Below are 26,530 nucleotides of genomic sequence, written 5' to 3' on the forward strand. Positions count from 1 at the left end.
AGTGTCACATATATGCATAATCATCTGTTTTTATGTGAGAATAAGTGTGACATTTGTTGTTTACAGTCAGGATCATCCTGTTCTAGATGTCGGAGAATTTCAAAAGATTCACACCTTTGATTCGAACAGTTCCTCTGAAGATGTGTGTTTGTAACTACAACTTCTGATGTGGATGCTAACAATTTATGATCTGGACTATTTTGTGTCTTTGCACCCAGGAATCCTGCATGGGACAGGCCTTGCTGAGAAGCTGAGCCCACTCGGAGACCCCCGCAGTCATACAAAGAGTGATGCAGCCAACGCGAGGCTCAAATACGCATGGTGAGATCATCTTGGGCTCCAAATTGCATAGAACATCATATGTCTTTTAAACTACATGTACCTTCAGTGAATCACAATTCTCTCGTAACTCTTTATGTGCCACTGTGCAAACCCCCATTATGCCATACTGTTCTAAGATTGCAACCCATGAGAGCTTTTGGAACATGTAATTTTTTTCTCAAAGTGTTTCTGCTAGGAATGCAGTACAGCAAAGTTGTAGAAAAAATGTGATGCGCTCCGTCGGAATGAGTCAAAAGTCGCAAAAAATGAAATCGTAGTTATGCCTATATGTGAATTCTACAGACTCTAAGCTTTACACTGATATATAATACAACTCATTTCGACATCCCTGTAGATCATAAAAACGAATATTAACTACGCTTATGATGTCAGTCCATTTTCTAAATAGCGGAGAAAATCGCTCTCAAAGTTCAGGCTATGATCAAGCTCACGACCTGTTTCTTTCACGGGACGAAACAATACAACAGTCCTGCTTAGCGACGGCGTTTACGCTCCATCGCACGCACTACCATATAAGGCGATAGCTTGGGTGTGTAAGATAATTAACCAATCGCAGGACAGGTCTATCATTAACGATTCTGACCAATACGGCAGCCCGAATGTAAACTTCGGTGCGTCTGTGTCCGTGCCGCTGCTGCCGCATGAATGAGTCGGTACGCGTTGTGTTTCGGCTGCGGTGTTAGTTTGCCGCAAGTTTTGAACTCACAAACAATAGGAAACAGTACAAAGAAAAAAAAGGCACGCAATGCGTATTACGAGAAGCGTCTTTTAGTGAGGGCGTTGATCGCTTCCATTCTCCTCCCATGTTGTTGTCAATGGAAACGTTTAGCAAGTACCAATAGCTAAATAGAACCTGTGAACCGATTGTAGGCGGGAGTTCAAAAGACAGCATCGGTAGAGAAAATCAATGAAGTTAATTAACGATAGTCGTCTTTTGAGATTGTGTTCTTTGCATGTATTAAAAACCTTCAAATTATGCACATGGTCGTAATGTTGCAGAGCATCAAAGACTGCTTTCGCGTCTGTTCTGCTGCAGCTGTATACAGTCGTAACATTCTGAATTCCCGCCATATTAGGCACATTCCTTTAGAGACGTTGCGTCCACAGTAATTATCGCTTATCACACTTGCCAATGCTGCACATACTATACGTATCAGAAGCAAAGATTGATGTAGGCCTGACAGCTTCACGTTGGGTATATATGATTGTATCATAAATGTACTTCTTATTCTCGGTCACTTTTGTAATACCATAGCATATAAAGAACCATTATATTAACTTGTGGCTTAAAGCTTAATGTTTTTACATCACATTTACAATTACAATCTTTCTGCATTTGAGATAGATAATTATACTGACAAATATTCGGAATTAATACTTAGGCCTTCTTCATTTTGTTTTGTATTCACAAACCTTACTAAAATAAAAAAAGATTGCTTGATTACTTTCGGGTAAAGGAACCACCGGAAAAGGAACCGCATTTGATTTTGTTGTTAACGAACCTAAGCTAATAGCGAACCATATTTCATTGTGTGATTAACGAACCTTCAGAACAATCAATTGCATTACCCCCCCCCCCAAAAAAAAAAGGAACATTTTAATGTCATGCGTTGTCCATAGTGATAAAAGGCCCGTTTTTATTTCGTAGTGTGTCTCAGTACTCCTGTGTTTATTTTTAAGGATGTGTCTCTCTTTATGATTGCGATTGATGTTCAACTATTTCTTTCCCGCAAGCTTGAAAAGGAAGAAGCTAAAATTGAGGCAAGGAGACGAGTTTTCTTCCATGAGATACAATCATTAAGACATACATGTATTCCCGAAAGTTGTGTGATTGCTTATGCGCTAAAGAATTGTGTCCATTACATGTATCAGGCACTATACAAAACGGTTGAAATGTGCTGAAAGTCGAACTTCGTTTTTTTTTTTCTATTTCCATTTCAAGCGGGGATAGACTAGAAATTAGTTTGTCTATACTGGCAGGAGACATTAGTTTTCCAGTACATACTCCGCATTTAAACAGTCGCCATATTTTCGTGGTCAGAATCAGATAATGGACACGTGATATATTATAAAAATGAAAATACAAAACAACGAACATGTCATATGTACAAACATTATGAATTTATACTTACCTGTAATATTCTGCATAAAAAACAAGCACGCCAATTAAATAATTTAATAGAATTAATAGAACACACTGTACACAGCGATATCATGCATGGCAGATCAAATCAAGTTCAATTGGTGAGAAAGCTAAATGCAGTTAAAAAGTTGACTTCTTTACGTTTCTCTTTCAATTTATGAAACAGAATTACTTTGTATATCTATTGAAGCGGATTGTCTCTGTTGCGAACGATTGTCATACATGTATATAGCATTGTTAGTCTTCTGAGCAAATCCGAAACCCTAAATACTTTAATTTTTGCTTGATAATGTAATAACCCTTATAACTTTATAAAGGACTCGCAAATTCAAAGTTTCAAACCGTATACTAAAACATTACATTGTACACGATGTATTTTCATGCGTTGTGCGTTAGCATGTTAACAGCATCATTCTGCCTTTTATTTTCCGTACGTAAAGCGCACAGAAACGTAACCAAACGTTACCAAATACAGTGGAATGCATTTTACGGCGTGGTATTATCATTAGAAGTATATCCCATTCCTTTTTACTTTTATTTGCTTGAAGCAGTAGTCAAACCATGTGTAATTTTCGTAGCGACATCACTTAGGAATTAGAATGTATGAAGATAATCGTTACTTAATTATTTTGCGCTATCATTATAGCATTTACATTTTCCAACTATTAGTGACAGGATTATGTTACTGTGATGGTTACGATTACGAATGTTGGTTATGAATTCAAAAGACTGGTTCATTAATCGAACTATAAAGGTAATAGCCGTTTTGAAAGTTGTTCGGTACAAGTTCAAAACGCAATCGAAGTCATCGTCATAGGGGGAACTGATAGCTCTAGAAAACTTGTTTAGGCCAGTAAAGATTGCCGTATGCAATCTTTGTAGAAAGTTTTGACTTAGGCCATCTTTTGAGTATTTTGAGAAATTATATAAAGAACTATTTGTTTTGATTATGTCAAGAATTAGTTTGAACTATGAGAATAAAAAGGCGCGGTTACCTCAACAATGTCGTAGTGCGATTAGACATGATGGGTAAAGTGAATTCATGACTTGTTGACTTATCCTTACTGAATTGATGATCACTTCTGTAAACCATCAGTTAAGTCTTGTAGATGATACCTCTGTAATCGTAGTCAAAATTCTTTTGAGCGATGAGACGAAAACCAACAAACAAAATGCCATGTATCATCTTTCGAGTTTCCAACATTTGGCGTCACCCGACTAACAACAAGTGCCGAATCAAATGGAACATTATATTGTGGGATAGCAGACTGTGTTACGATTTTTAAATATTGCGAGCAATTGTTAAAAAAAAAAAAGAAGAGGAAATGAGGCAAAGTTCAAGAAATTCGAAAAAGCATGTAAATGCAGGCGATCATGTTTAATAGTCAAAGTAAGAGATTACAATCGGCCATGCGGATGTATAATATGATTGCCTTATTTACATGTCTGATTTTTGTAAACTATGTTATATTCAAATTTAAGTTCCCTTCCCTCCTTGATAAAAGTTGTGTTGGGTTTTCGCTAAAGGCATTTATTAGGAAATGCTATAAAAAAACGACAACAAATGCCTACTATACATCAAGAGATGACCTATACATACATGAAACACAAAAATTCTGTACGTTTTGATATAATGCAACTGCTTGTTTGTTTGTTTGTTTGTTTGTTTTGAATTACCATGGTCTTTGTCGGGGTAAAGATCAAGAAAAATATTAGAGTGTATCACTCTCAAATCCGGATTATTGCGATAAGTGTGTATTCCCGCCATTTCTATACAGGTAAACGATTTAAGCTTGGTATGCTTTTATAAAAGCCTATGGTGTCACGCAGAAGAACTGATTCCGCGATCGCTTTTAACCTTTCATAAAATTCACGTTTTGAGATAGTAACGATAGCTTGTAAGAGATAAAGTAAGTTATCGTCCCTGACTGTGGTTCTGAACACAAAAGGGGACTGAAAAATTCTTTTACAAATTAGCATACATAATGCCGATCCTCCAACACTGTTGCTCCATTACAGTATGTCACTGATTCTGCTATCAATGGCGAAGAAAGAATACTGGTTGTGTGATTATCCACCCCTTGATAGCAGGAAGTTTACCTTTCATTGTTCAAGGCTTCGTTGATTCGAGGTTTACTCGGATAAAAGGCGTGAACAGTGTCGCCCGAGTTCTTTCATTCTTTCAATTCCTCACAATACACAATTCAATAGGCAATTAGCGCTGCTACTTCGCGAAGCTGTTAGCCAAATTCTTTGCAGACTTGACCTCTCACATGTCAGCTACACGTAATACACGACAAACAGCTATCATCACAAACATTCTGATAAAAACAAAAAAAAAGCAAAATGAAGAAGCACACTTTTGAGTAGCGACACAGCTTTCTGTCACTTTCTCAAATAGGTCTTACTTCTGAAAAATACACAGATGACAAGAGTCAGAATATCAAGGGAATATTAAGGGAACACGAGCTATTTGGGCATAATAATAATGTTTGTCTTCCGATTTCTCTCCGTGCCTCACGGCCCAAACCATCATAAGTAAATAGGGCAGTTATTTTTATTAACCAGGGAAATAATATTACGCATTACATACGTTTGGCTAATTATCACACGAATTGTCGACTTTATAAAAACGAGAATAATTGACAACTTAGGCCCTACTATATCTCCAAACATGAACTTTAAACAGCAAGTCACATACCAGGGAACGAAAGTTATAATCATTTGTATGAATTCATTAATGAGGCCAATAACCGTTGTAAAAGTACACACACGCATCACTAGAGAGGTTTCAAGTTCGATATGTGATCATTTTAGCTCATTGATAAAGTATCATAAATTTTGCGTGAACGTCGTTGGAATATATTTTTTTTTTCAGCGCCATTTGTGCGTCACATCAATCACCACTTCATGAAATGTGGTGTATGTATCAAACGCAACTCGCTGGTCATGCAATTGATAGCCTTGGTCAGCTCACTGTTATTGCGTAATTCTAAAGCCCTCGCCGCTGCCGCCGCACGCACCATGCTTTGTTTTGTCTTCAATGGGGTCAAGAGCAATGCTTCATTAGCATACGTCCTAGCAACGGAGGCGGAGTCTCGATCGGGCGAGAACAATAGGTGCGAAACGCAACGCAAAGGCGAGCGTTCGAAAAAAATGTAACCGAAAAAAATGGTCTCAGAAAAACTGTGATTTGGGACACTTGCACTCATTTTTACACGCTGAAATTTTCTGTACAAATAGATAAAACATCAAGGAATCAAAATCCGTCATAAAAAAATTTCGACCCGAGCAGTGCTTCCCCTTCATTTTCGGCTCATTACGGGAAAACTCCCCGTGCGACTTATGACTCATTTTGTTGGAGCGTCACACAAATTGCAAACTTTGATGTGATGTAAATTTTATGACAGAGCTACCTCCATTTTCCTTGCATATGGCTGGTATTCAAAATAGCAATTGCATTGAGCACAGTTGGGAGTTTAAGCAAAATATGCAAAGTTGGCAAGCCATCAAGCCATCGACTGAATTGGGCATGCAAACCTGGCACACAAAGTGTTAAGTTATATGTTTGCACTTTGCTGCTGGTTTACAGAAATTGTTGCATCACTTGAAACAGCTTTTGAGTTACTCTAGTATCTTCAGAAGAATCAAAATTCACTGTCTGATCTTTGACACTTGTTCACAGTAAATTCCGCATGACTTTTACTGCTTTTAGGTAACACCATATCTATGGAGGAATCAGACTTCCATTAAATGCCACTGGTTACAATAAACTATTTGCGCTAAGCAGGCCCTTTCATGCTTGCACTTGATTTCCAATATACTCAACAAGAGATGAACTGCCTAGGACTATACAAGTATCTAAATAAAGTTGATGATTCCACATTGACATCATTGATGGTTACCTGTTCAATGACAACATTTCAACAAACCATCACAGTGTAGCCCAAGGTAATGCCTGAGATCGTCACAAATCTTGTCTAAACCGTATGCACTAGTGATGACCATCACTGACGTTATAGTGTTGAGTCTCCCATCTACTTTAAGGGGGCAAGAAAGCAGGAAGGCTATTCTTTTGTTACTTGGCATAACCTTCCATTGGGTGTTCAATATTAAGCAACTCTATATGTATGTGCATTTATATCCCTCACTTATATCTTGTCCTCTGATTGGTTGAGGGCATTGAAAGTAACAAAGCATATTTCCAACATGAAAATCCTTATCCTGTTTGAGTCCAACTATTTCCCTAGTGAAATGATACTGGGTAGTTTAAAAAAAAAAAAAATTATCCCGCTGGCGATTTGCAAAACATACCACTAATACATCAGAGGTGCATATTGTAGTATGGTATATAAGACGATATCGTATCCCCCTCATTGCATTGACACGAATACAGTATGGTTTTTCCTCCAATACGGTGTCTTTGCTTCACAAGAAGATGGGTTAGGTTTTCATGTACAAATGGATGAGTATATTGCGCATCGCATACCATGCATACACTTATACGTGTAATTTTGTGCATAGAAGTAATGAACTTGGATTATCGGTCAACCACAAACAGTAAACTGAGTAAATCCCACTTACTTTGCTGTTACTCTTGAGATACATGTAATTTGTGAGGGATATAAAACAAATATACTAGGCCATTGTTCGAGGCACCGGTTAAACTTTGTGTCTTCAATGACTTCAACAGTACTATTTTTTTTTTTTTTTGGGGGGGGGGGGGGCTGCGTCCATCAGAAAATAGTGCTATTCAAGTCACCTCATGCAAATAGTTTTAGTCTAAACCTCTCAGGCCTGGTATATTTGTATAATGAATGAAGTATTAATTTTTTTCAGATAATGTGCAGTTATGAATAAATGTCAGACATCCAAAGAGCTACAGCAAAAACATCTATTAGTAATGTATATTAATATACTCCTACAGGAAGATGCTGTGTACACTGCCAAACTCAGACATCCTGTTCCATGTGGAAGTGACCTCCGTGACTGTCAACGGTCTGCAGCGTGAGGGCGCTCTCCTCCTGACGCCAGAAGTCCTCTACGTGGTCAGTGTGAGCGAGGATACGCAGCAGTTGACTCTGCCACTGTGCGACATCGTTTGCCGACCGATCAGGTTCAACGAGAAAGGGATAAAAGTAGTGATCAAGAGACAAAAGTCGCCCCTGTCAGAAAAGGTGAAATATGCTCTCTTTGTTTTTTCCAATCATAAAATGATTTGTACCCACTTATGATAACACTGTGCTATGGCATTTTATGTCATTTCAATATGTTGTATGATGATGAAAATTTACTTATTATTCTTTATCTCTCATTGAGAGATTTTGAGCATTTTTGTTTTTTGTTTTTTGTTTTATGTTGTTATAATGAATGACACTTTCAATTACCATTTCCTTGCACTTATTTCCTTTTAAAGGTCATTTTCACTATACTTACAATGTACAAACGGTTATCACTTGCAATATGTTCCCACACCAAAGGTGTAGCTGGCATTAGGTGTGTCAGCTGGTAGTAGCAAAGAGGTTGAAGCAGAATTATTGAAATGACACCAATTTTGAAATAATTTACATTATTCTGCTAGTGGATACATTTTTTGTGCTTCTTTTACCTTTTTGTTGGAATTCCTACTCTGCCATAAGATCCTCCAAGTCTCTGGGCCTTTAGACAAGGGTACAGAGCTAAATGTTTTCCCTCATCTCTCAACAGACCACTCCTGCTGCTGATAGGGTCGCCGATTATGTTGCTGCCACCTCCGACACGTCGGCCAAGGAAGACGAGCTGACCGTGAGCTCCGACTCCCCGTCGGAGACATCGGGTCAGAGTTCACAGGAAGTGGAGCGCACGTACGACTACAACATGCCGCCTTCCCTGCGGGAGTCGTTCCTGGCGCATTACTCCTGCGCCAAGGACCGTCTGGCCGGCGTCGGCTTTTGCTACGACGAGTCCGACAATGCTGAGTTCAGCCGCTTCAAGACTTGGCACTTTGCCAGCAAGCCTAAAGAGGATACTCCCTAGAGGATCACAAACATACCTTTTTATGTGCTCAGGTACACGTAAGACTTTACAAGGTGGGTCACAGTCCAACTTAGGATTTTTGTACCCAAAAATCTCACCATTCTAAAAACCAAACCTAACATGCCATAATTGACATTAATCCTTTAAATGTGTGTTGGCAGCAGGGTTCAGATATTTTTGTCAAATTGTGCAATATAAGTTTCAGCATCCACCCCATTTTGGGGGGATTTTTGTTGTTGTTGTTGTTGTTGTTGTTGTTGTGATTTGGTGCTCCAAAATACCTAAAGAGTGACTTCATTGTGCAGCTTGCCTTGTATTTTACCACACACCATCAACATCATTTTATAATGATCAGAGCCTGACACTGAAATAGGTTTACATTGGCTGTTACAAGCTTAACAGTATTTTATTGTTTAAAGTCATTCCCAGTGCTGGACCTTTAAACCTTTAACTCAACATTCTCTGTAACTTAGTGTATGTGTTGCAGCTGTCTACAGCTTAGCTCTAATGATTTGAACAATGGAGGAGAAACCACAAGACTGTGTTTAAGGGATGGTATAGTTTTGGTTGTGATGGAGGATTTAGATTTAAACTTTTTGTTAGATAACTAGAAACCACTTATGAAATGATAAAGAGTATACAATTCTAAAAATTGATATTGAATTCTTCTTAGAATTGTGTGCTCTTTCATATTTCATAAGAGGTTTCTCATTAAAAAGTTGGAAATGTGAAGCCCATCTCAACCAAAGCAATACCATCCTTTAAACCTCTTGAGCATCATGAGGCAATGTGATGTGCTTATGAGTCATTTCTCCTGACTCCTTGGAAGAGGCAGCCACCAATTCTTTCTGGTCAAAATAGAACTCCGTACTGGAGGCTATGTTCTTACAATTTTTTTTATTTTATTTTTTTTAATGGGGGGTAATTTTCATGGGCTCAACGCCATCCCCTCCGTAAAAAAAAAAAAAAAAAAGAGTTTCCAAATATTTTGCAACAATCATATTGTACACTGTAAAACGAGGAATGTTCATATGCTCATATGCTTTCTCTTTACCCTGACAATCTTGCATTTTAGGCAAGCTAATGTTGAAACCAAACATAAAGAGCGTGACCAACACCCTCTTCCTTCCCGACACATTTCCATTCTCTTGTCCCTTTCCCCTTTTCACAATCCATCATGATGCTATCCATTGCTAGTCAAATCCTAGATCATCTGATCCCAAGTCAGTCTTGTCAGAATCCTCCTTGGGAGGACCTGACGTTTCCATCGTCCCCCAGGGTTTACCACTCACTGTTACCCCAATAGACTGCACCACTTCCTGGAGAGTCTTAAGTGAGAAGACTTCCTTGGTATCTGCAGAAGAGCTTCTTGTAGCCTGTTCCTTCTCTGGGCCCTGTTTTATGAAGAGTTAAAATTGATTATAAAGTTGATTTCTATCATAAGTCTATGGGAGCCTGTGTGTTGAGGAAATTTAAAATCGATTATATCTTTTGATAAAACAGGGCCCTGGTCTCATAATTTAGCTCCTCATTCAACTAGGAGCTGGAGAACTGTTCACTGTCTTTCCACAGGCCATCTTTTATTTGCCTATCTAAGCTAGCAAAGCTGATTTCCCCCCCCCCCCCCCTCCCTCCTGGGATTACATGTGTCTTGAATTCCTTCCTTCCCAGGGCCTGGCTCAGTTGATTAGTGTCCATCATCACTGGGCCACTGTTGCTGCTAGTTTTCCCAGACTTGGTCAAGAAGTACTCTTCATCAGCACTCTCCGTGTTTCCTTTGCTTTCAGTCCTCTGCTTAGGACACGCTGACCCACTACCCATTGTTCCTGACTTGCTGCATGTTCTGCTAAACAGGAACTTCAATATCCAGCTCCATTGAGAGTCCTTTTGTTACAGGGATCTAAGCTTTGCTCTGATAATTGGCAGAAGGGTGGAGAAACAACAAGACATTGTTAGCACCATGAAACAAAGTGATGCTGGCACTGCCTTATGAGTAATTTCTCCTGATTTCTTGAAAGAAACAAACTTCCAAAGATAGGAAATCATTATGGAAGCTTCCTTCTAAAAAAAAAAAAAAAAAAAAAAAAAAAAAGGGGGGGGGGGGAGGCAATTTTCTCAGGCTCACCATATGTGGTGACAGAGATTTTATATCAACTCTTGAGCTGTTGGCATCAGTTTTCTATGGTAAGATCATTGGCTGTTCAAGTAAAAATGTGGTGCTTTGTGCATGAAAGGATTATTGTACTCAAAAACTTCTTGTTAAGTTCCATGACAATTGACAACAATTGCTCCCATGAAATATCTACATGATATTAAGCCAAACATAATATTCTACCCACGTTCCACAAAAAAAAAAAAAACAGTAAGTTGACCTTTTTTGGATGCAGAAAAAAAAACCCAACAAAACATTTGACAAGTAGTTTATAATCAAGCTGCATTACCAATAAACTTATACAGCTCTTAGATGCAAACAAAAATGATAATAATTCCTGTATTTAAGGATTATTTGGGAAAATGCTGCCTTTAAAATCATGCATAATCATTTGTTGTGGTTCCTCTTTGTACTCATACTAGTGGGTACCAGAATACTGAATTTTCTTCTTCTTTTTTTAGGTCTTTAGTAATTGAGGTTTTTGCCAGATGGAAGATTTCATGTATCTAATTGTTGATGAGTGTATAAATGTGTATTATTGCCAACTGTACAAGAAAATAGAAAATATGACTATCAAACTTAATTCTAACTTATTTGATAATTTCATCAGTTGGTATATTGAACTCTCAGAGTAAATGTAAATAATTAAAGAGATTATTTATTTATGAAAGCACTTATTGGTTTTGTCTTCCAAAGAATTGGTTATCACATGTAAGAATGTTTCAAGCTGTCGTATCTTAAAAAAGTATTTATATACTTGGAAGAAGACATATAGGATAACCATGTCATTTATTAGATCACAATGTGAAAGAAAAATAAAAAGATGTGCCAGCAGAATATTGTACTAAGATGCGGCAAATAGCAGACTGATAATGATAGCTTTTCACATCTCATTTCTTTAGGTCAACACGGCTTCTTATTATGCTAAAAATGTCACAAGGGTTACCATTCCATTCTTAAGATAGCAAAGGTACACTGAAAGTGATAGATTTATGTAACTTGAGATGAAGTGCATGTAGTTGGAATACACATTGTAAAAGACGTTACCATATTGTGGGTAGTGCAATACATTTTCCCTTTCTTATCGCCACACCAAAAAGTGCTTGAGACGTTATCATTTTCAGAAGCAAAATAATGTGGAGAAAGTCAAGAATCAAAAGTCTAATTTTGTGAACCAGTATTTTGCCATTGTTGATTTTCTGTGATGAAGACATGTAACGCAACCTCCTCATAGCCAAATTTGCAAATAAGTTGATGCCAGTGCAAATTTTTTGTTGCACTCAACAATGATGAGATGCTATAGATTTGTTTCATTCTTGAAAATGGAAAGAAATCCATTGTCATACATCTCACATATCTAATTTACAAATATTGATATACAACTGTCCCATGTTGTATAATCAATACCAGAAGGAACCTGTACACTTTAAAGTTTATGTAGTGTTTTGCAGTTTTGTGATTTACCATCAGAACAAAATTGACCAGTCATTCTAAAGAACTGAGTTGTGAAAGTGAAACGTAGAAAAGTACTGTTGACAAAATTGTTATACAAACTGATTTAGTGGTACAGTGGACTGTCTTCCTTTATTTTGTCATTAAGTTTAACAGATGAGCTGCCAAACAGAGAAGTTTATGTCGAAGAAGCTTAGTAAGTTTGGAAGAGAAATGAAATTTCTCAACACTGTACAGTATTACTCTCAAGCTAGTGCTCAGAAATGGTGTCACAATCAGTGAGTTTTAAGTATGAAATTGTATGTGTAATTTTTATTTCTCTCTTGGCTTAAGTGTGAAATATTGTAGCAGTGCCTTGCATCGTACAGAACTGTATTTGTTTCCAAATCCAGATGGCAATATACTTTGTAAACTTTATACTGTTGTATAAGGTAAAATGATAACATTGATTCTGTTTGGTACCGTACATGTCCTGAACTTTGACCTGTAATACATTGTGAAGTTGTTACAACCTGCAATGTTTGCTGCGAATTCTGAATTTAGTTTGTTGCCATGCTACCCTCATCAAATTTCTGTGTTAAAGCGGAAGCTAAGAAATTTTATATATGTTGAATCTCAAAAAATTGACCTCAAATCTTCCCTGCATTTTGAATTTCAAAGTTTTTGAAGTTCAGCATTTTTTAAATTCAATATGTTCCGTTTTCATGAAGCATGTTCTAATGATGTCTTGAACCATCCTTGTGTTCGTTATAAATTCCTAATTTCATTAAACCTAATGGCATCTATCCTTTGAGCTAATTTTCTCGAAAATATGTATATCTGGTGGTTTGCTTTTTTCTCCTTTTTTAAATCAACTTTTGGAAGTAGCACAAATTACAGTGTATATGTCACAGGAAAACTTAAAGTCAGATGTCAAATTCTGACATGTGAAATTAAGTCCAGAGACTTTATCAGGCTTCACAATTTGTCATCCTGTAGTGTTTTTTTCCTAGTTGTATTTATATGATATAATTTGTATTCATTTCTTGATAGATACACTACAGAAGAACAGTAATAAAACATACAAACCTTATGAAAGTATGTGATCTTCATCCTTACATTTTGTTTTCAGAGTCTGTCCATTTAGTACAATGGTAATAGTAGCAGGAAAACCATTTGCAGTGTAGTTAAATACATACTCACAAGCCAAGCCATATTAAGACCATTATTTATCATTGGGAGCAGTGATTTGAGTTATCACATTTGAGGCATATGTGTAGGTCAGTTGTACGTATCACAAAACATCCTACCATATAAAAATTTTGCAATAAAGGCTAAAATATATATAGGAGATATTACTATTTTCTCAATAAACCGTAACTGTAGATGATTTATTCTAGAAACAGTTTTAATAAAACTATTCGTCACATTTTGTATATTTAACAATACCTAACAATGATTACACTAATTAGCATTTTACATTGTTTGTTTCTATCCCTAACTCACATTTAAGAACTATTTTGAAGCACTAAGGCTGGGTTTTTATTTCATCTGCAATGGTAAACAATGCCTTTAACAGTCAGACTATCTTTCTATCTTTTCTAAAATTTCTTCTAGCCTTGCCCGTCAAAAATTCATTAAAAAGTGAAGTTGAACAAGTTTGGGCAGTCCTCTTTGCTGGTCTCTGTCAGCCAATCAAGAATCCTAGCCTGACAGGTGTACTGATGAATGCCACTAAAAATTGATGTCAGGCAACCAAATTTCATACAGAGGTTACCTTTTGGTAGCCTGATCGGGCAGCAAAGATTCACAATTTGATTGTTACATGTGCTTTTATTTTGAACCACTTCATATCTTTTTCAGGCCGCTAAAGAAAAAAGTATCAAGCTGATATATATATATATATAATATAATATATGTGTGACGGAAGGAAAACTTGCAGTATAGACGTTGCAGTGATGTTCAGTCTTGCCTTTATTCCCCGAGCTTTTGGCTGTTTCACCAGCCTTTTTCAAGGGCTTGATGAGACATAACATAAAAGCAAAATAGCAACCAATTATGTTTATGTCTCATCAAGCCCTTGAGAAAGGCTGGTGAAACAGCCGAAAGCTTGGGGAATAAAGGCAAGACTGAACATCACTGCAACGTCTATACTGCAAGAATTTTTTAACTGTTCATTCTTAAGCTGTGATTCGTACCATCTGGAATATACTAAATGTAATATTTTGACTTATTACTCTAATTTAAAAAAAAAATGCCTCCCCCCCATACCCCCAAAATATGTATAAATGTTCCGTGCAATGTTTGACAATTGTAATGAGGCAGAGTTTGAGTCTGTACAGAATATAGCATGTCACATGCATGTTGAAAAGGAAATGCTTCTGTTACATTTTTGAGTGATCTTTTTACTACATTGTATCATTTTGGTGGGGGTGCACAATGAAAATAAACTGTATACATTTAGACACTGAACATTAAATCTCACTACACTTCTCAAGGAATCTTTTGTGGAGCATGAATGGAATTGAAATGAAAAGGGACGATTATCCTTAAAACTTACCGTCAGAGATAAAATGAAACAAGCTGTATTTTGCTGGAAACCAAAACTTGCATTCAGAATGCACACACAGTGTTTTGTTGTGGGTGGTTTTCTTTGTGATTCTGTGGTCAGCTCGAGATTGTCAGAAGTCATTCCTACCTCTTGACGGTGAGGGCTCACGCCGTTTTTGAGATCGCAGATACCGGAAGCTGCCATTTTGGGCGAAGTACACTAGCTCAACGCTAAACTACACGAGCTTCAGGATCTCCACGTCCCGCTTGTAAGTTGACGACAACTACTAAACTTCCTCAACCGGGGTCAGAGATCGTATCACTGTGACAAATCTTCAGGATATTTCCTTGTTAGGTGAGTTTCTAGGGGCATTTCAAATGTTTCTCGAAATAGCTGATATATACCCAGAATTCATCACGCATTGTCTTTCTCGTAATGTGTGGAAAAGAGCGGCTGCCTTGTGGACGACCGAAACATGGTCCACACTAAACGGGAAGGGTCGGCGGATTTATCCGTGACCTCTCCGCTTGCGCTTGCTCGCTTGCTTCTTGTCATTGAACCGCGGATGCCAAATGAAGTGCATGTAACACTGGCCACGTTTGACAGGAATTAATAAATCTTCCAAAATGTCAAACTAATCCAAACAAAAATATAGTATGATGAATGGATACTACTCGACCGTTTAGCATAGCAGGGACAATAATAATTGGGGTCTTTTGTAGACGAAGGGGAGCTACAATTGTCATTGTAGGCAAGGGAGTGAGAGTGAGAGTTTTGTGTAGACAAGAGACAGTGTTGATACTGCTTGGATTGGAATAATATGCTACAGCAGCTCGCAGCTACAATGTAGCTGTACACAACTTGTTGGCATCGGAGTCAGTTATCATCCAGCAGTAGGATGTTAATACCAAAGTAGAAATGACTAGCTAGAACCTACTACATTGTATGGTAGCCCTACTACATATCGACCACCTTCTTAAATTAAACCGACCGCGTATAATTCGCGCACTGAACACTTAGTACGCACTTCTCTGGGTGCAAAGCACATAAAAATGGATTGGCTTTGAATGTAGATGAGGATTGTGTGGGAAAACGCGATAATTCACTGTTCATTAATGGTTTTAATCAAGGACAACATTTCGAATGAATATCTTCACCGAATCGTAATGACAGCACAATGTAATGTCTGTGGAAGTTTCTAAAAGGCTTCTTAAAAGCTTCGTACAACACGGTGTTCAATACAACTCGGTTTGCGTTCATTGTCAATGCAAAAACAGCGGTCGATCCTAATAACGCGATTTACCGCGGGGAGCTGAAACGAGGCCACACAAGTTCGTCGGCGATATTTTTGCACTGAAACTTCGAATCGAAAAGGGAACAATGGCATTTGATAGAGCTGGATTTTCTCAATCACGTAGGTCAAGTTTTTTACGTGAATTTCAGTGTTAGATATTCTTATCAAGCAAATAAACATTAGGCGGTGGATGAGTAGTAGGTCCAACCCTATATAGAAACTCTAAGCTATTATTTTTGCGAGGGTTTGATTTTCGCAAATCACAGCTGGATCGCGAATTTAAGAACACGCAAAAACATCTGACGTGCTTGGGTGATACTGATGGTGCATTTACATTAGCGTCGGCATCAGTTTGCGAAAACAGCATCTCATGAAAATGTCTGTGACCTCATTCGCGAAGATATCTTATGCAAAACTAACAGCGCATACGTATCCTGAGTGTCTGGCTTCCATATGACCAAGTGATGAAGAACAGAAGTTGTGATGTGAGAGACAGAAAAATTCATCTGTCCGGAGAAGTTTTTTTTATAATTTTTTGACATTTATTTTATGTAGACAGACGTATTAAAGCCTGTCATACAGATTTCGCTGTAGGAGTACTCTTAACCACTGTCCCTATGCCAGGCTATGGAGAATTGGGTGAGGTGATTCACCCTTCTCAATTGCATTTAATTCGCACTTAGTATTAAAATCAGCATCTCATAAATACAGTGCGCTCACCAGCTGTTTGAAATATCCGAAGATTTTGGTGAAATTTTCATGGATAAAAAACGCACACACAGCTACCAGCCTGTCAATACTAGTACGATCGTAACAGCTCTTCAACATTTGAATCCGTTAGCCAATCACATGGAGTGTACGTGCAACGGAAATGGTCCCTTCGGCCAATTAGAACACGGCTTATGACATGTACGTATTACTGTATACGCCGTTATTTTCGCGTACAGATATTTTCACGAATGACGAGGTCATAGACATTTTCGCGAGATGTTGTTTTCGCGAATCGACGCAGACGCTTACGTTAATGCTGTATTAACAAAGCCCATGGAGACAATTGCGCGCGTTGTTAAATTCGCGATCCAACTGCAATTCGCAAAATTCGCGAAAATTAAACCCTCGCGAAAATAACAGCTTATAAATACAGTAAATGGTGACTAATGGCTAGCGGCCAGCGATGTTGTGATTGTTCATCCAATAAGTACTATATCTACCAATTTTTAACTGGTATTTGATAAATACACATAATTGATACATAATTGCATGCCATGCACAAAACCAACAAAAAAAATCACACACACTAACTTTGTGTTAGGACTGAATGTAGGTGAAATGGGTCAACCTAGCCAGTCTTCAGTTTTTCATATTGTCTGAAAGAGCAAGACTTCTACATCATGCTGGAGTTTGAGACTATGAAATGAACAGGAAATTGTGTTTTTAGCAGTTTTTCTTGAACACTTTTTTTTTTTTGGGGGGGGGGTAGAATATTGTGATTAGATCTTATAGAGTCCCATTTCAATTTTTTTTTTTAACCCTGTACACACTCTTCACTTTCATCTTATTAACTTCAGAAAGAATGATGCTTCTCCTTTGAAAGTTGGCATTAATCATGGACAAAATGTGTGAATAAAGCATGCTTAATTTCCACTTAATCTGACAATCCCTTCATTGTTGTTGCTGCAGTGGTTTACATCCTGTTTTTGTCCCATCCATCCCACAGCTACATGTAGCACAGCTTGGTGAAGATTTTAAGCGCTTGAATAGACTCTGTACTTCAGAGCCTCTCTTCTCAGTGTGTGCTTTCTTTCCAATATTCACAGAAGGTTATGAGAGTCCATTTGAATTGAGTTATTAAATACATCATTTTTAAGCTCTTTCAGTATCTGCTCTTAACTACCCGGTAAGAATCCATGTCTGGTGACTTTTTGTTGGTTTAGTGATGCAGGGTCACATAATTTGTACCTTGATTTAAATAGACAATATTTCATTGTTCACGGAATATGAGAGCATTATACACAATACTACACATCATTGCAGATATTATCAGAACAGATTACAATACATTTGCAACTTTGGATGCGTGGATGATCCCAAAAAATAGTTTAATGCTCAGATAGGCATAATGTCACAAATTACACTGTTTTCTAGGAGGAAAATGCTTTATTTGCGTTCAAATTCTCGGCTGTCATTTGTAGCTTCTAATGTAAATGTGCATTGTATTCATACAATGCACATTGTACATCATACAAGTATACAAGTGCACAATGTACATCATACAAGTTATTGGTATATGATGGTGTACATCCCATTGTAGTTGAAGGGCATAGTGCTTATTATGGCTGTACTCTATAAGTTTAAAGTGCAAATCTGCCATGTTGAATGTGGTGTGGGAGTGAAATAAAACTACAATGTGTAACAGTGTTTTTATTAGAAGTTTTATCAAACTTGGACAAAAAGCAGTACCGGTACTGATAGTTTTGGAATTTGATCATTTTACATGTTATGAAACTGATCAGAGATATTAAACATCCAAGTTGCAGTCACATGTAAATTAGATGAGATGATCATGTCATTTCTGTACAGATTGCTTATTGACCCAATAATAGGATATGTATGATCTTTAAATTGCCTCTTTCTAAATGAAATCAAGGAAATCATACCATTTTCCATGTGAAATCTTCCTACACGTTGAACTGACCGAATGTACAACCCTGTACTTCTTTACATGCCTGTAGTAAAATTACTTGTTCTTGCTTTTCTGTGTGTGCGCGTGTGGATGGGGGATGTTGCTACAAATTGTAATAAACCGTTTCATGTACAGTTGAACCTCTATTATCCGGCCTCCCTTTATCCGGATCTCTCTATTATCCGGACGCAATCTCGCCGTGATTTTTTTTAAAATAATTACGGGAAGAAAGGGGAATTCCCAACTCCTTGAGAACTCCTACCCAAACACACATGAATTACATATTACTTCCAATATGATTAACATACATTGCATCAAATTTCCTTCCAAATTGCTTACCTTCAGACATTTCAACATCCCGAAACATCCCCAAATGTAACAATGAAAAGGTTGCAGTATACACATTACTACATGTGGTACTACAATGAGCTACATCAGTACATGTGTATGTATATGTACATTTATAAAGCATTGAGTCTCCCGTATCCGGCCAAATCCCTTATCCGGATGAGCCCCGGTCCCGACTTGTCCGGATACGAGAGGTTCAACTGTACAAACGTACAAATTTATGAATATTTCTTTTCCTGTGGCCTTGTAATGAAGCATTTTTACCTACTCCCTCCCATCAAGTTCCATAGGCTGGAATTCCCTGAAATTTGTAGTTGTTGCTAGGTAGAGCAAGCCTCTCGCAAGCTACATGTATGTGGTTGTTTGGGCAACTTGTAAACAAAACTTTCATAAAATCTAACATACATTACAGAACCGGTCTATTATCAACCAACAATAAAGATAATATACTACAATAGCTGTATGTGTACAAGTCAACATCAGGAGAGATTTTGAATTACAGTAAATGTTCTCTTGTGTGATATATTTGTATAATTGACAAAACTTGAACCAGTGTCTTTGAGCTGATTAGGTTGTCTTTAAAATCACCTTGAACGTTGAGTGTAGCAATAGCACTTTAATATTGTGGCTGTGTGTCAATCATTCTGGTTTGTGTCATTTCCTGCAATTGGAAGTGCATGCAGAGGTCTACTAGGTATCCACCCATTCACTCAATATGCTGTCAGATATTACTACATGTACAATTGTAGTACCATAGTAGCAGTGTCCTGCGATGCTGATTTACAGATGCAGTAAACATGGGAACATACAAGAAAGGCTTGAACATGAGGTGTGCATACAGTGTAGGTATGTATTGTTTAATGGGTGTGTCCTTTGCACTGTGTAAGCCATGAAACACTATCTTTAGATGTTCTCAGTCATGAAGAGAATACAGGCCACATCATATTTTCTTGACATATGATATCACTGCACATATTAGCTAGCTGTTATAGTGTTAAATGGTTTTGGGTATGAACTGATGAATTCATTCAAAGTGTACTTTGATGTGTTTTAATGTGTGCAGTAATTGGATCTCACTTTCATGCGTCCATCTCGTTAGCTTGTCCACTCAGGGAAAGCCTCTCAAAATATCCATCCATGTTTACACTACCAGGTCCACACACAGAGATATAACTGTTCAACATGTCTTTCCATTAATATCACTCATGCACAAGTAAGTACTTTATTTGGGTTTTTATTTTAATGAAGACATAAGCAAGATATTGTCATATATGCTTGTGCAGTTGTCCTGATTTGTATATACATGCACTAAAGTGTGACATCTTACTCAGGCCTACAAGACTTGGCGTGTGTAATACTGAAAATGGTTGTGGCCCAGTGAAATTTGAAATCAGGTCAGCAGAATTACTGGTACAGTGTACATGACATACATGCTCCAGTACAATGTGCACTTTGATGACATGAGTTGAGTTTGATCATGACAATGTAAGGACCTCAGACATATTTTCTTTAGTACACCTACTGTTATCCTTGAAGCCAGACTATACATGTAGGACTGTCTAAAATTTGTAAAGAAAACTGCTTTGATCAGTGTGTTATGAATGAATTTACCAACAGGCTCTTTTGTGTTTTCTGGTGTTTCCATTTGATTTGCAACTATTAAACATGAGATGTAAAGATGCCGGCAGAATTACACCAGTGAAGGTATACATACAATGGTATATCCTGTCATTTCTGTTCATTCTGCAGTTACTTATTCACCAGTAAACACTGTTAATTGTCAAATATGCATAATAATTGTCTTTTGCTGAAAAGTTGGAAAGCCTGGCATCCATTCTTGAAAGCAAAGAGGATGGTACAGTACTGGTGCTGAGATGCTTTTGGGGATGTGAAGTCACATTCCGACAGTTGTCATGGAGCAGTCAAGCAGACAACATGGATGACTGGTAACATGCAGCTGAATCGGCTCTGTATACCACAATCCTTATTGAGCAGCAGTTTTTTACATGCCATACCAGCAATTAAATGATGTGTATTGACGTCGCAGAGGGACAATTAGCTTCAAATGCTTCAGGTTGACCTACTGTATCTTGACATGACCCAACAACATATCATGTCTACAATGTACTTCTTTGGAGGTGATATTTTTCTGTTTTGTATAACAACATTGTTGAGTGCTGTTAGTTGCTGAAAATTGTCATAAAGTCTGATACAGTTAAGAAAATAATGCCAGGAATACAGAACTTGTGATTAGCAGTGCTGATGAGTGATTTAGAATACCTGTACGTTATGTGTTCGATTTTTCTTCTTCTTCTTTTTTTTTTTTTTTTTGGTTACATATATCTTGTATGTTTTCCAGAAAGATAAACCTCAAATGAAACCATTTTCAAAGAAAGTACTAGAATAGATATGAACAAAACGTAGAGAGTTAATCATGCGATTGGACAAGTAAAATCTTACATACAAATTAGAATAAAGATGAAGATTTCTAGACTGGCAAAATTCAGAGAGATGAGGGAAATGAAGGAAGAAGAGAAAGTGCCATTTTTGATCAGTGCATCCATGCTTTACTTTTGTTTTCTTACTCTTTGGGAATGGGCTACTTTGACATCAATGGTGCATGTAATGAATGTGGTTATTGGTATGTTTGATGTTTGGTATTCTCTCATACAGGAGAACATGTACCTGGTATTGTACATGGTAAAGAGGTATACAACTCGCACACAAACACACCAGTTTATTCAGAGGTGATGATTATATCATTGGTTCAAGATTGTATGTTTTAACCCATTGACACCTAGATAGACATCCAGATGCACTTGATGCACTTTCTGGAAGAATCTCTGTAAGGCACATCAGGGAATAATTTTCTAACTCAAATTCAATAGCAATTTCAGCTGATGAACAATATTTCAAATGGTATCCTGTACACTTCTATGGAAGAAAACTGCTACACAAAAGATTGTGTAGCAGTGGTGTAAAAATGCATGGCAAATTGCAATGTACCATTGGTAATACCAGGAAAATTATTCCCTGCACATTGGTTCCTGGGTAGTTATTTGCTCACTATCTCTAGTCAGCTGTGATAAGGCACTTAGGGTCAGACCCATTCACCCCTGAATCAGAACCCATGTGTGAAAGAGACCACTTCATCTGGTTTTCACTTTACTCTTCATGGGAAATGAGGTTGGGATCTTTCACGTGCGTGATCAATAACTTTGTATGTTGCACATGGGACATGGGGTTGGGATCTTTCACATGCGTGATCAATATAACTTTGTTGTACGTGGGACGTCCATTTCATATTCCATCTGAAGGACAATTTCCTGTAGTTTCTAAACCCTCTGTGTGCTGTGTTTATTTGTCTGTGGCATGCATTCACCGTCTATGCAAATTGGGCTCAGGCAGACAGACATGCAAAGCGGTCAATTTTTGCTCCCAAATTCGGGGAGCAAAAATCGGTAATTCAAAGGGGTAACATAAAGGATGCGAATCAGAGCTCAAAAGGACCTCGCGCTGTCCAACTCAGCTGAGCTCACTTTGTTCGCCCCCATTCGCTCGCCACCATACAGCGAGAGGGCCTTGGCAAAAGGCTAGTCTACTAGGCACATTCACATTGGAGCTAGTGTACTATCAAATACTACAATAATTATTTGGCATGATTCTCATTGGCAAAATACCATGGTAATTCACTTGGTACTATTCTCATTCATGAAATACCATTGTATTTGTGGTTTTAAAATAGCTGTGCATGTGCATATTTCCAATGGGAAAAGACACAAAGTGTGTAAGCTCACGTGGGAAATACACAGCTACATAGTCAATGGTATTTTATGACACAGTTCACACTCAAATCTTGCATGCGTATCATAATGTGAAGTTTAAATGACCAACCTACATACCGCAGTATTTCGCGATGTATTTTATAGTGTATTTTGCAGTCCCTGTATTTGCGTTCACACTGTAAAATACTCCAGTATTTCACTGTCAATGTGAATGCACCTATTGTTAGTCCCTCCTTGCCCTGACCCATTGGTGAGTGAAAGTGAACATTCATAACCAGTCTGTGGCAATGTATGGGAGCTAGAGTAGTAATATAGTGTGGTTATGATTGATTGTATTAATTAATGGATGAAGTGGGTCTAGGGCAATTACATGTACCCCCTGGACAATTATCCCAGACCCTTACCCTGACCCTAACCCTAATCCTAATCCTAATCCTGAACCTAATCTTAACCCTAATCCAAATTCTAATCCTAAGCCCAATCCTAACCCTAATCTTTATTCTAACCTGATCACTTACCAGTATTTAGTTTGGAGGTGGGGGGGGGGGGGGGGGGGTAATTGCCCTGATAAGGATGAAATGTTCAAATATTTAGCCATACTGAACTTAACATTATCATCTGGAAGTGGACACAGGAATGTTTTTAATTGAATTCCATGAAGACACTAGTTTTATAGGGTATTTAGCTAAGTTTGGAGTGTCAGCATGTCAGAGTGTCAGCAAACAAACTTACAATGTAACATGGTATACAATGTGTAACAGCTTTTTTGTGAGTTGAATGTTATGTATGGACATTTAGAAAGTTTATATGGTAAGTACATGTACCAATATACACACCATACACTGAACAAGGAATGAGCTGCCATCGGTTACATAAAGACTTCTATGTCAGGAATAATTTCACTTTCTCTTAAAGTGTGTCCTTGTGTTTTTATTCCGGCAATGAGCATGACACTTCTGGTTTGCGTGTTTCCAGTTTTCATTGTGTATCAGTTTAAGTCGGTCAGGATCATAACATGAAATACCATTTAACAAAGCGTATACCTATTGACTACGTTGTAGTAGTATCAGCAGACTTTACAGGGTCTATAAGAATGTGAGACCACATTGTCTCAGATCTATAGAAGGATACAAGATGATAAGTAGTGAACTTAATAACACTCCCATGACTTGTCTGAAATATCTAAATGGCTCTCCTTTATATTCTTAATGTGGTTCATATTCACAATCCATGGATTCCAAAGGAAAACTGTGTGTTCAGATTGATTTAGAGCAGAAGAGAAAATACTTTGAAACAGTGATAGAAGTATCTTTATGCATTACTCAAAAATATGAAAGTTATGGATCTTAAACTAGGGTGATACAAATATAGTGATATTGGTTTGCACAGGCTAGTTTAGTAAATAGCAAGCTTTAGATACGCTGTTCAAACACTTTGAAGGTGCTATTACAGTAGGCAATAAATGGATGGACGTTCTGCGTGATGCATGAGATGGCCGTTTCCATTGTCCAGTCTGGGAAGAGGCTTTGTATTAGCGTTGGTGTCGCAGATCTGAAGCTCGCTAACGAGGCTGTGATGACAACATCATCCCACAGCTTTCCCATTCATTTGTCGTAAAAAATGGCAAATGACTTTAAGTATGATTTTTATTCTTTTTGTTACCAGTCTCTCAAAGCAAAATGCCATAATCAAAAAGTCATTGTTTGCCAAAAAAACCCCCAAAACATTGTGTGTGAATGACTCAATACAAAGGAAAATGTTTTCTACTTGAATTTACAATAAACCATAGATTTGTTGGATATTTTGTAGATCCAGGACAGGACAAGTAAATCAGTTGCATAATTTCCATATATCATGGTATGCAGTACAAAGCTCACAAGCACATTGCACAAATCTTGACTTTCCAATTAATGATTCTTGCATTGAGGTGTTCTTATTTATGTAAATAAACTTCCATTATTCAGTGTTTTAAAGAAGCAAAGTAAATGATTTTCTCTTTCAGGACAACTGACATTGCATTTTTGTTCTTGGGGGCAATATTTTAGGGTGTTGTATAATTTCATAAACTCTCAGTCAACTTATGAAATTTGGAAAATATGTGGCATATGAATAACATCAACCACTTATTGAAATGTGAACTTGAATCACACTCTGTCTGATTTTACTTATTTTTTATGCGTTGTGTTGATTATTTGATGTGGCTCTATCAATATAATTAAACATGGGGTAAAGGTTCCCTTTAAGGGCATCATCAGATGGGTGTGGTACAATGGCAGTATTCCTCCAGACTAGTCTGACACACAGACTTGACTCTCAAGTGTGCATTTCCAGGGCTGCACTGCATGACCTGTTATAAATTTTGCTGTAAGGCAAAGTGGGAAAAGGCTGTAATACAAAGTAGTCTTTGACCAGACCTGTTATTCATTCAGACTATGGAAAATCTCTGCTAAGGATAACACATTTTGATATCTTGAAGCCAATTTTTCCTTGAACAATAATCATGTCTTTTACATATAGATCCATAGAAAGTATTAGATCCCATGGAGATTAGTTAGTGTCAAAGTAAAAGACAGTGTTCAAGTTTTTGTAGATTTCTGTCCATTGAGGAAAAACAAATCAGTGATGATGTCAAAGCTCTGTATACACTTTATTTTCAAAATGTCAAGTACATTGCACACGCACATGTAGTTGTGTATGTTTACTTCGTGCACATAATGTTATAAATACAAGTAGTGTGCTTAATGCAATCCATCAATCATGGAGTTGGTATGGTGGGTGCGTGATAATGGCTGTTGACTGTTTGTATTTTGTAAAATGTACTTGAGGCAGTTAATATACCGTACTTGGTATTATGACACACAGACAGCTGAGGATGATGCATGGTTAATATTAGGATTGGTTATTAGTGAGATAGAATGATATCCTGGAGTAGACTCCTTCTAGACCTTAAAGGAACACTTCTAAACCTTAAAGGAACACTATCGACAATAAAGGGATCTCCATCTCTCTCTCTCTCTCTCTCTCTCTTACTGTATGTGTTTGCATTTATTTTCTCTTTGTTGATATAAAAACAATAGCATTTCAGAAGAAAAACAAATCCTGTACTTTCTTTCTGTCATGTACTTGTTTGTTTAGTTGGTTTTTCTGGGATGGGGGTGGGGGAGGCAGTTTCTTTTAAACATTGGGTATCTCAAAGTGTGACGATGATGTGAACATGTTTGCATAAGACAGATTCAGGCATACAAATTACATGTGGTATTATATGCAAATCAGACCTTTGCAGACAATTTTGTAAGGATTTATTAGTGGAAAAATGAGCAAAGAAAATTGGATTCCAACAGGATTTGCAGTGCAAATAGAGAAGTAAGAGAACCATGATGATAGAGTAAGAAACATGAAGACAGATACTGTAGATGATGAAGAAGATGAAAGAGTAAGACACAAGTATTTACAATATTGTACTCTTTCAACAAGCGAAGACAATGGCTGCATTTGAATTTACAGGAGGCAATAATTTTGCGCATTGTTGTTTTGCGATAATTACTCAATAATGAAATTGGCAAAACTAAAGCCACTGCAAAGTAAATGTCATGTCTAAAACAAGCTTGTAATAGACAGTTATTTCGAAAAGTAGATCCCATTTGTCATGCTGTAGGCCTGAGATTGGCATCTAAAGTCATGTTGTATTTTAATTTTTGGTGCTAGAATGTGGCATAAAATATTCTCTCTGTAATGAATCCAACATCTGACTACCCAAGAAGCTTGTGGAAAGCTGATAGTTATTAT

General features: G+C 37.4%; 2 protein-coding genes across 2 annotated transcripts in view; both read left to right on the top strand.

The window, feature by feature from the left end:
• Positions 1-8,743, top strand: part of LOC140239563 (intermembrane lipid transfer protein VPS13B-like) — a 63,237-nt gene extending 54,494 nt beyond the window's left edge. The window contains exons 48-50 of the mRNA XM_072319395.1: positions 219-321; positions 7,413-7,662; positions 8,192-8,743. Of these exons, the coding sequence (XP_072175496.1) occupies positions 219-321; positions 7,413-7,662; positions 8,192-8,500 (662 nt within the window). The 3' untranslated portion in view covers positions 8,501-8,743. The remainder of the gene's footprint in view (positions 1-218; positions 322-7,412; positions 7,663-8,191) is intronic.
• A 6,119-nt stretch (positions 8,744-14,862) lies between these two features.
• Positions 14,863-26,530, top strand: part of LOC140239530 (ras-related protein Ral-A-like) — a 50,732-nt gene continuing 39,064 nt past the window's right edge. The window contains exon 1 of the mRNA XM_072319365.1: positions 14,863-14,988. The gene's annotated coding sequence lies outside the window, so the exon portion shown is untranslated. The remainder of the gene's footprint in view (positions 14,989-26,530) is intronic.

The sequence above is a fragment of the Diadema setosum genome, chromosome 16 (assembly GCF_964275005.1).
Source record: "Diadema setosum chromosome 16, eeDiaSeto1, whole genome shotgun sequence".
Taxonomy (NCBI): domain Eukaryota; kingdom Metazoa; phylum Echinodermata; class Echinoidea; order Diadematoida; family Diadematidae; genus Diadema; species Diadema setosum.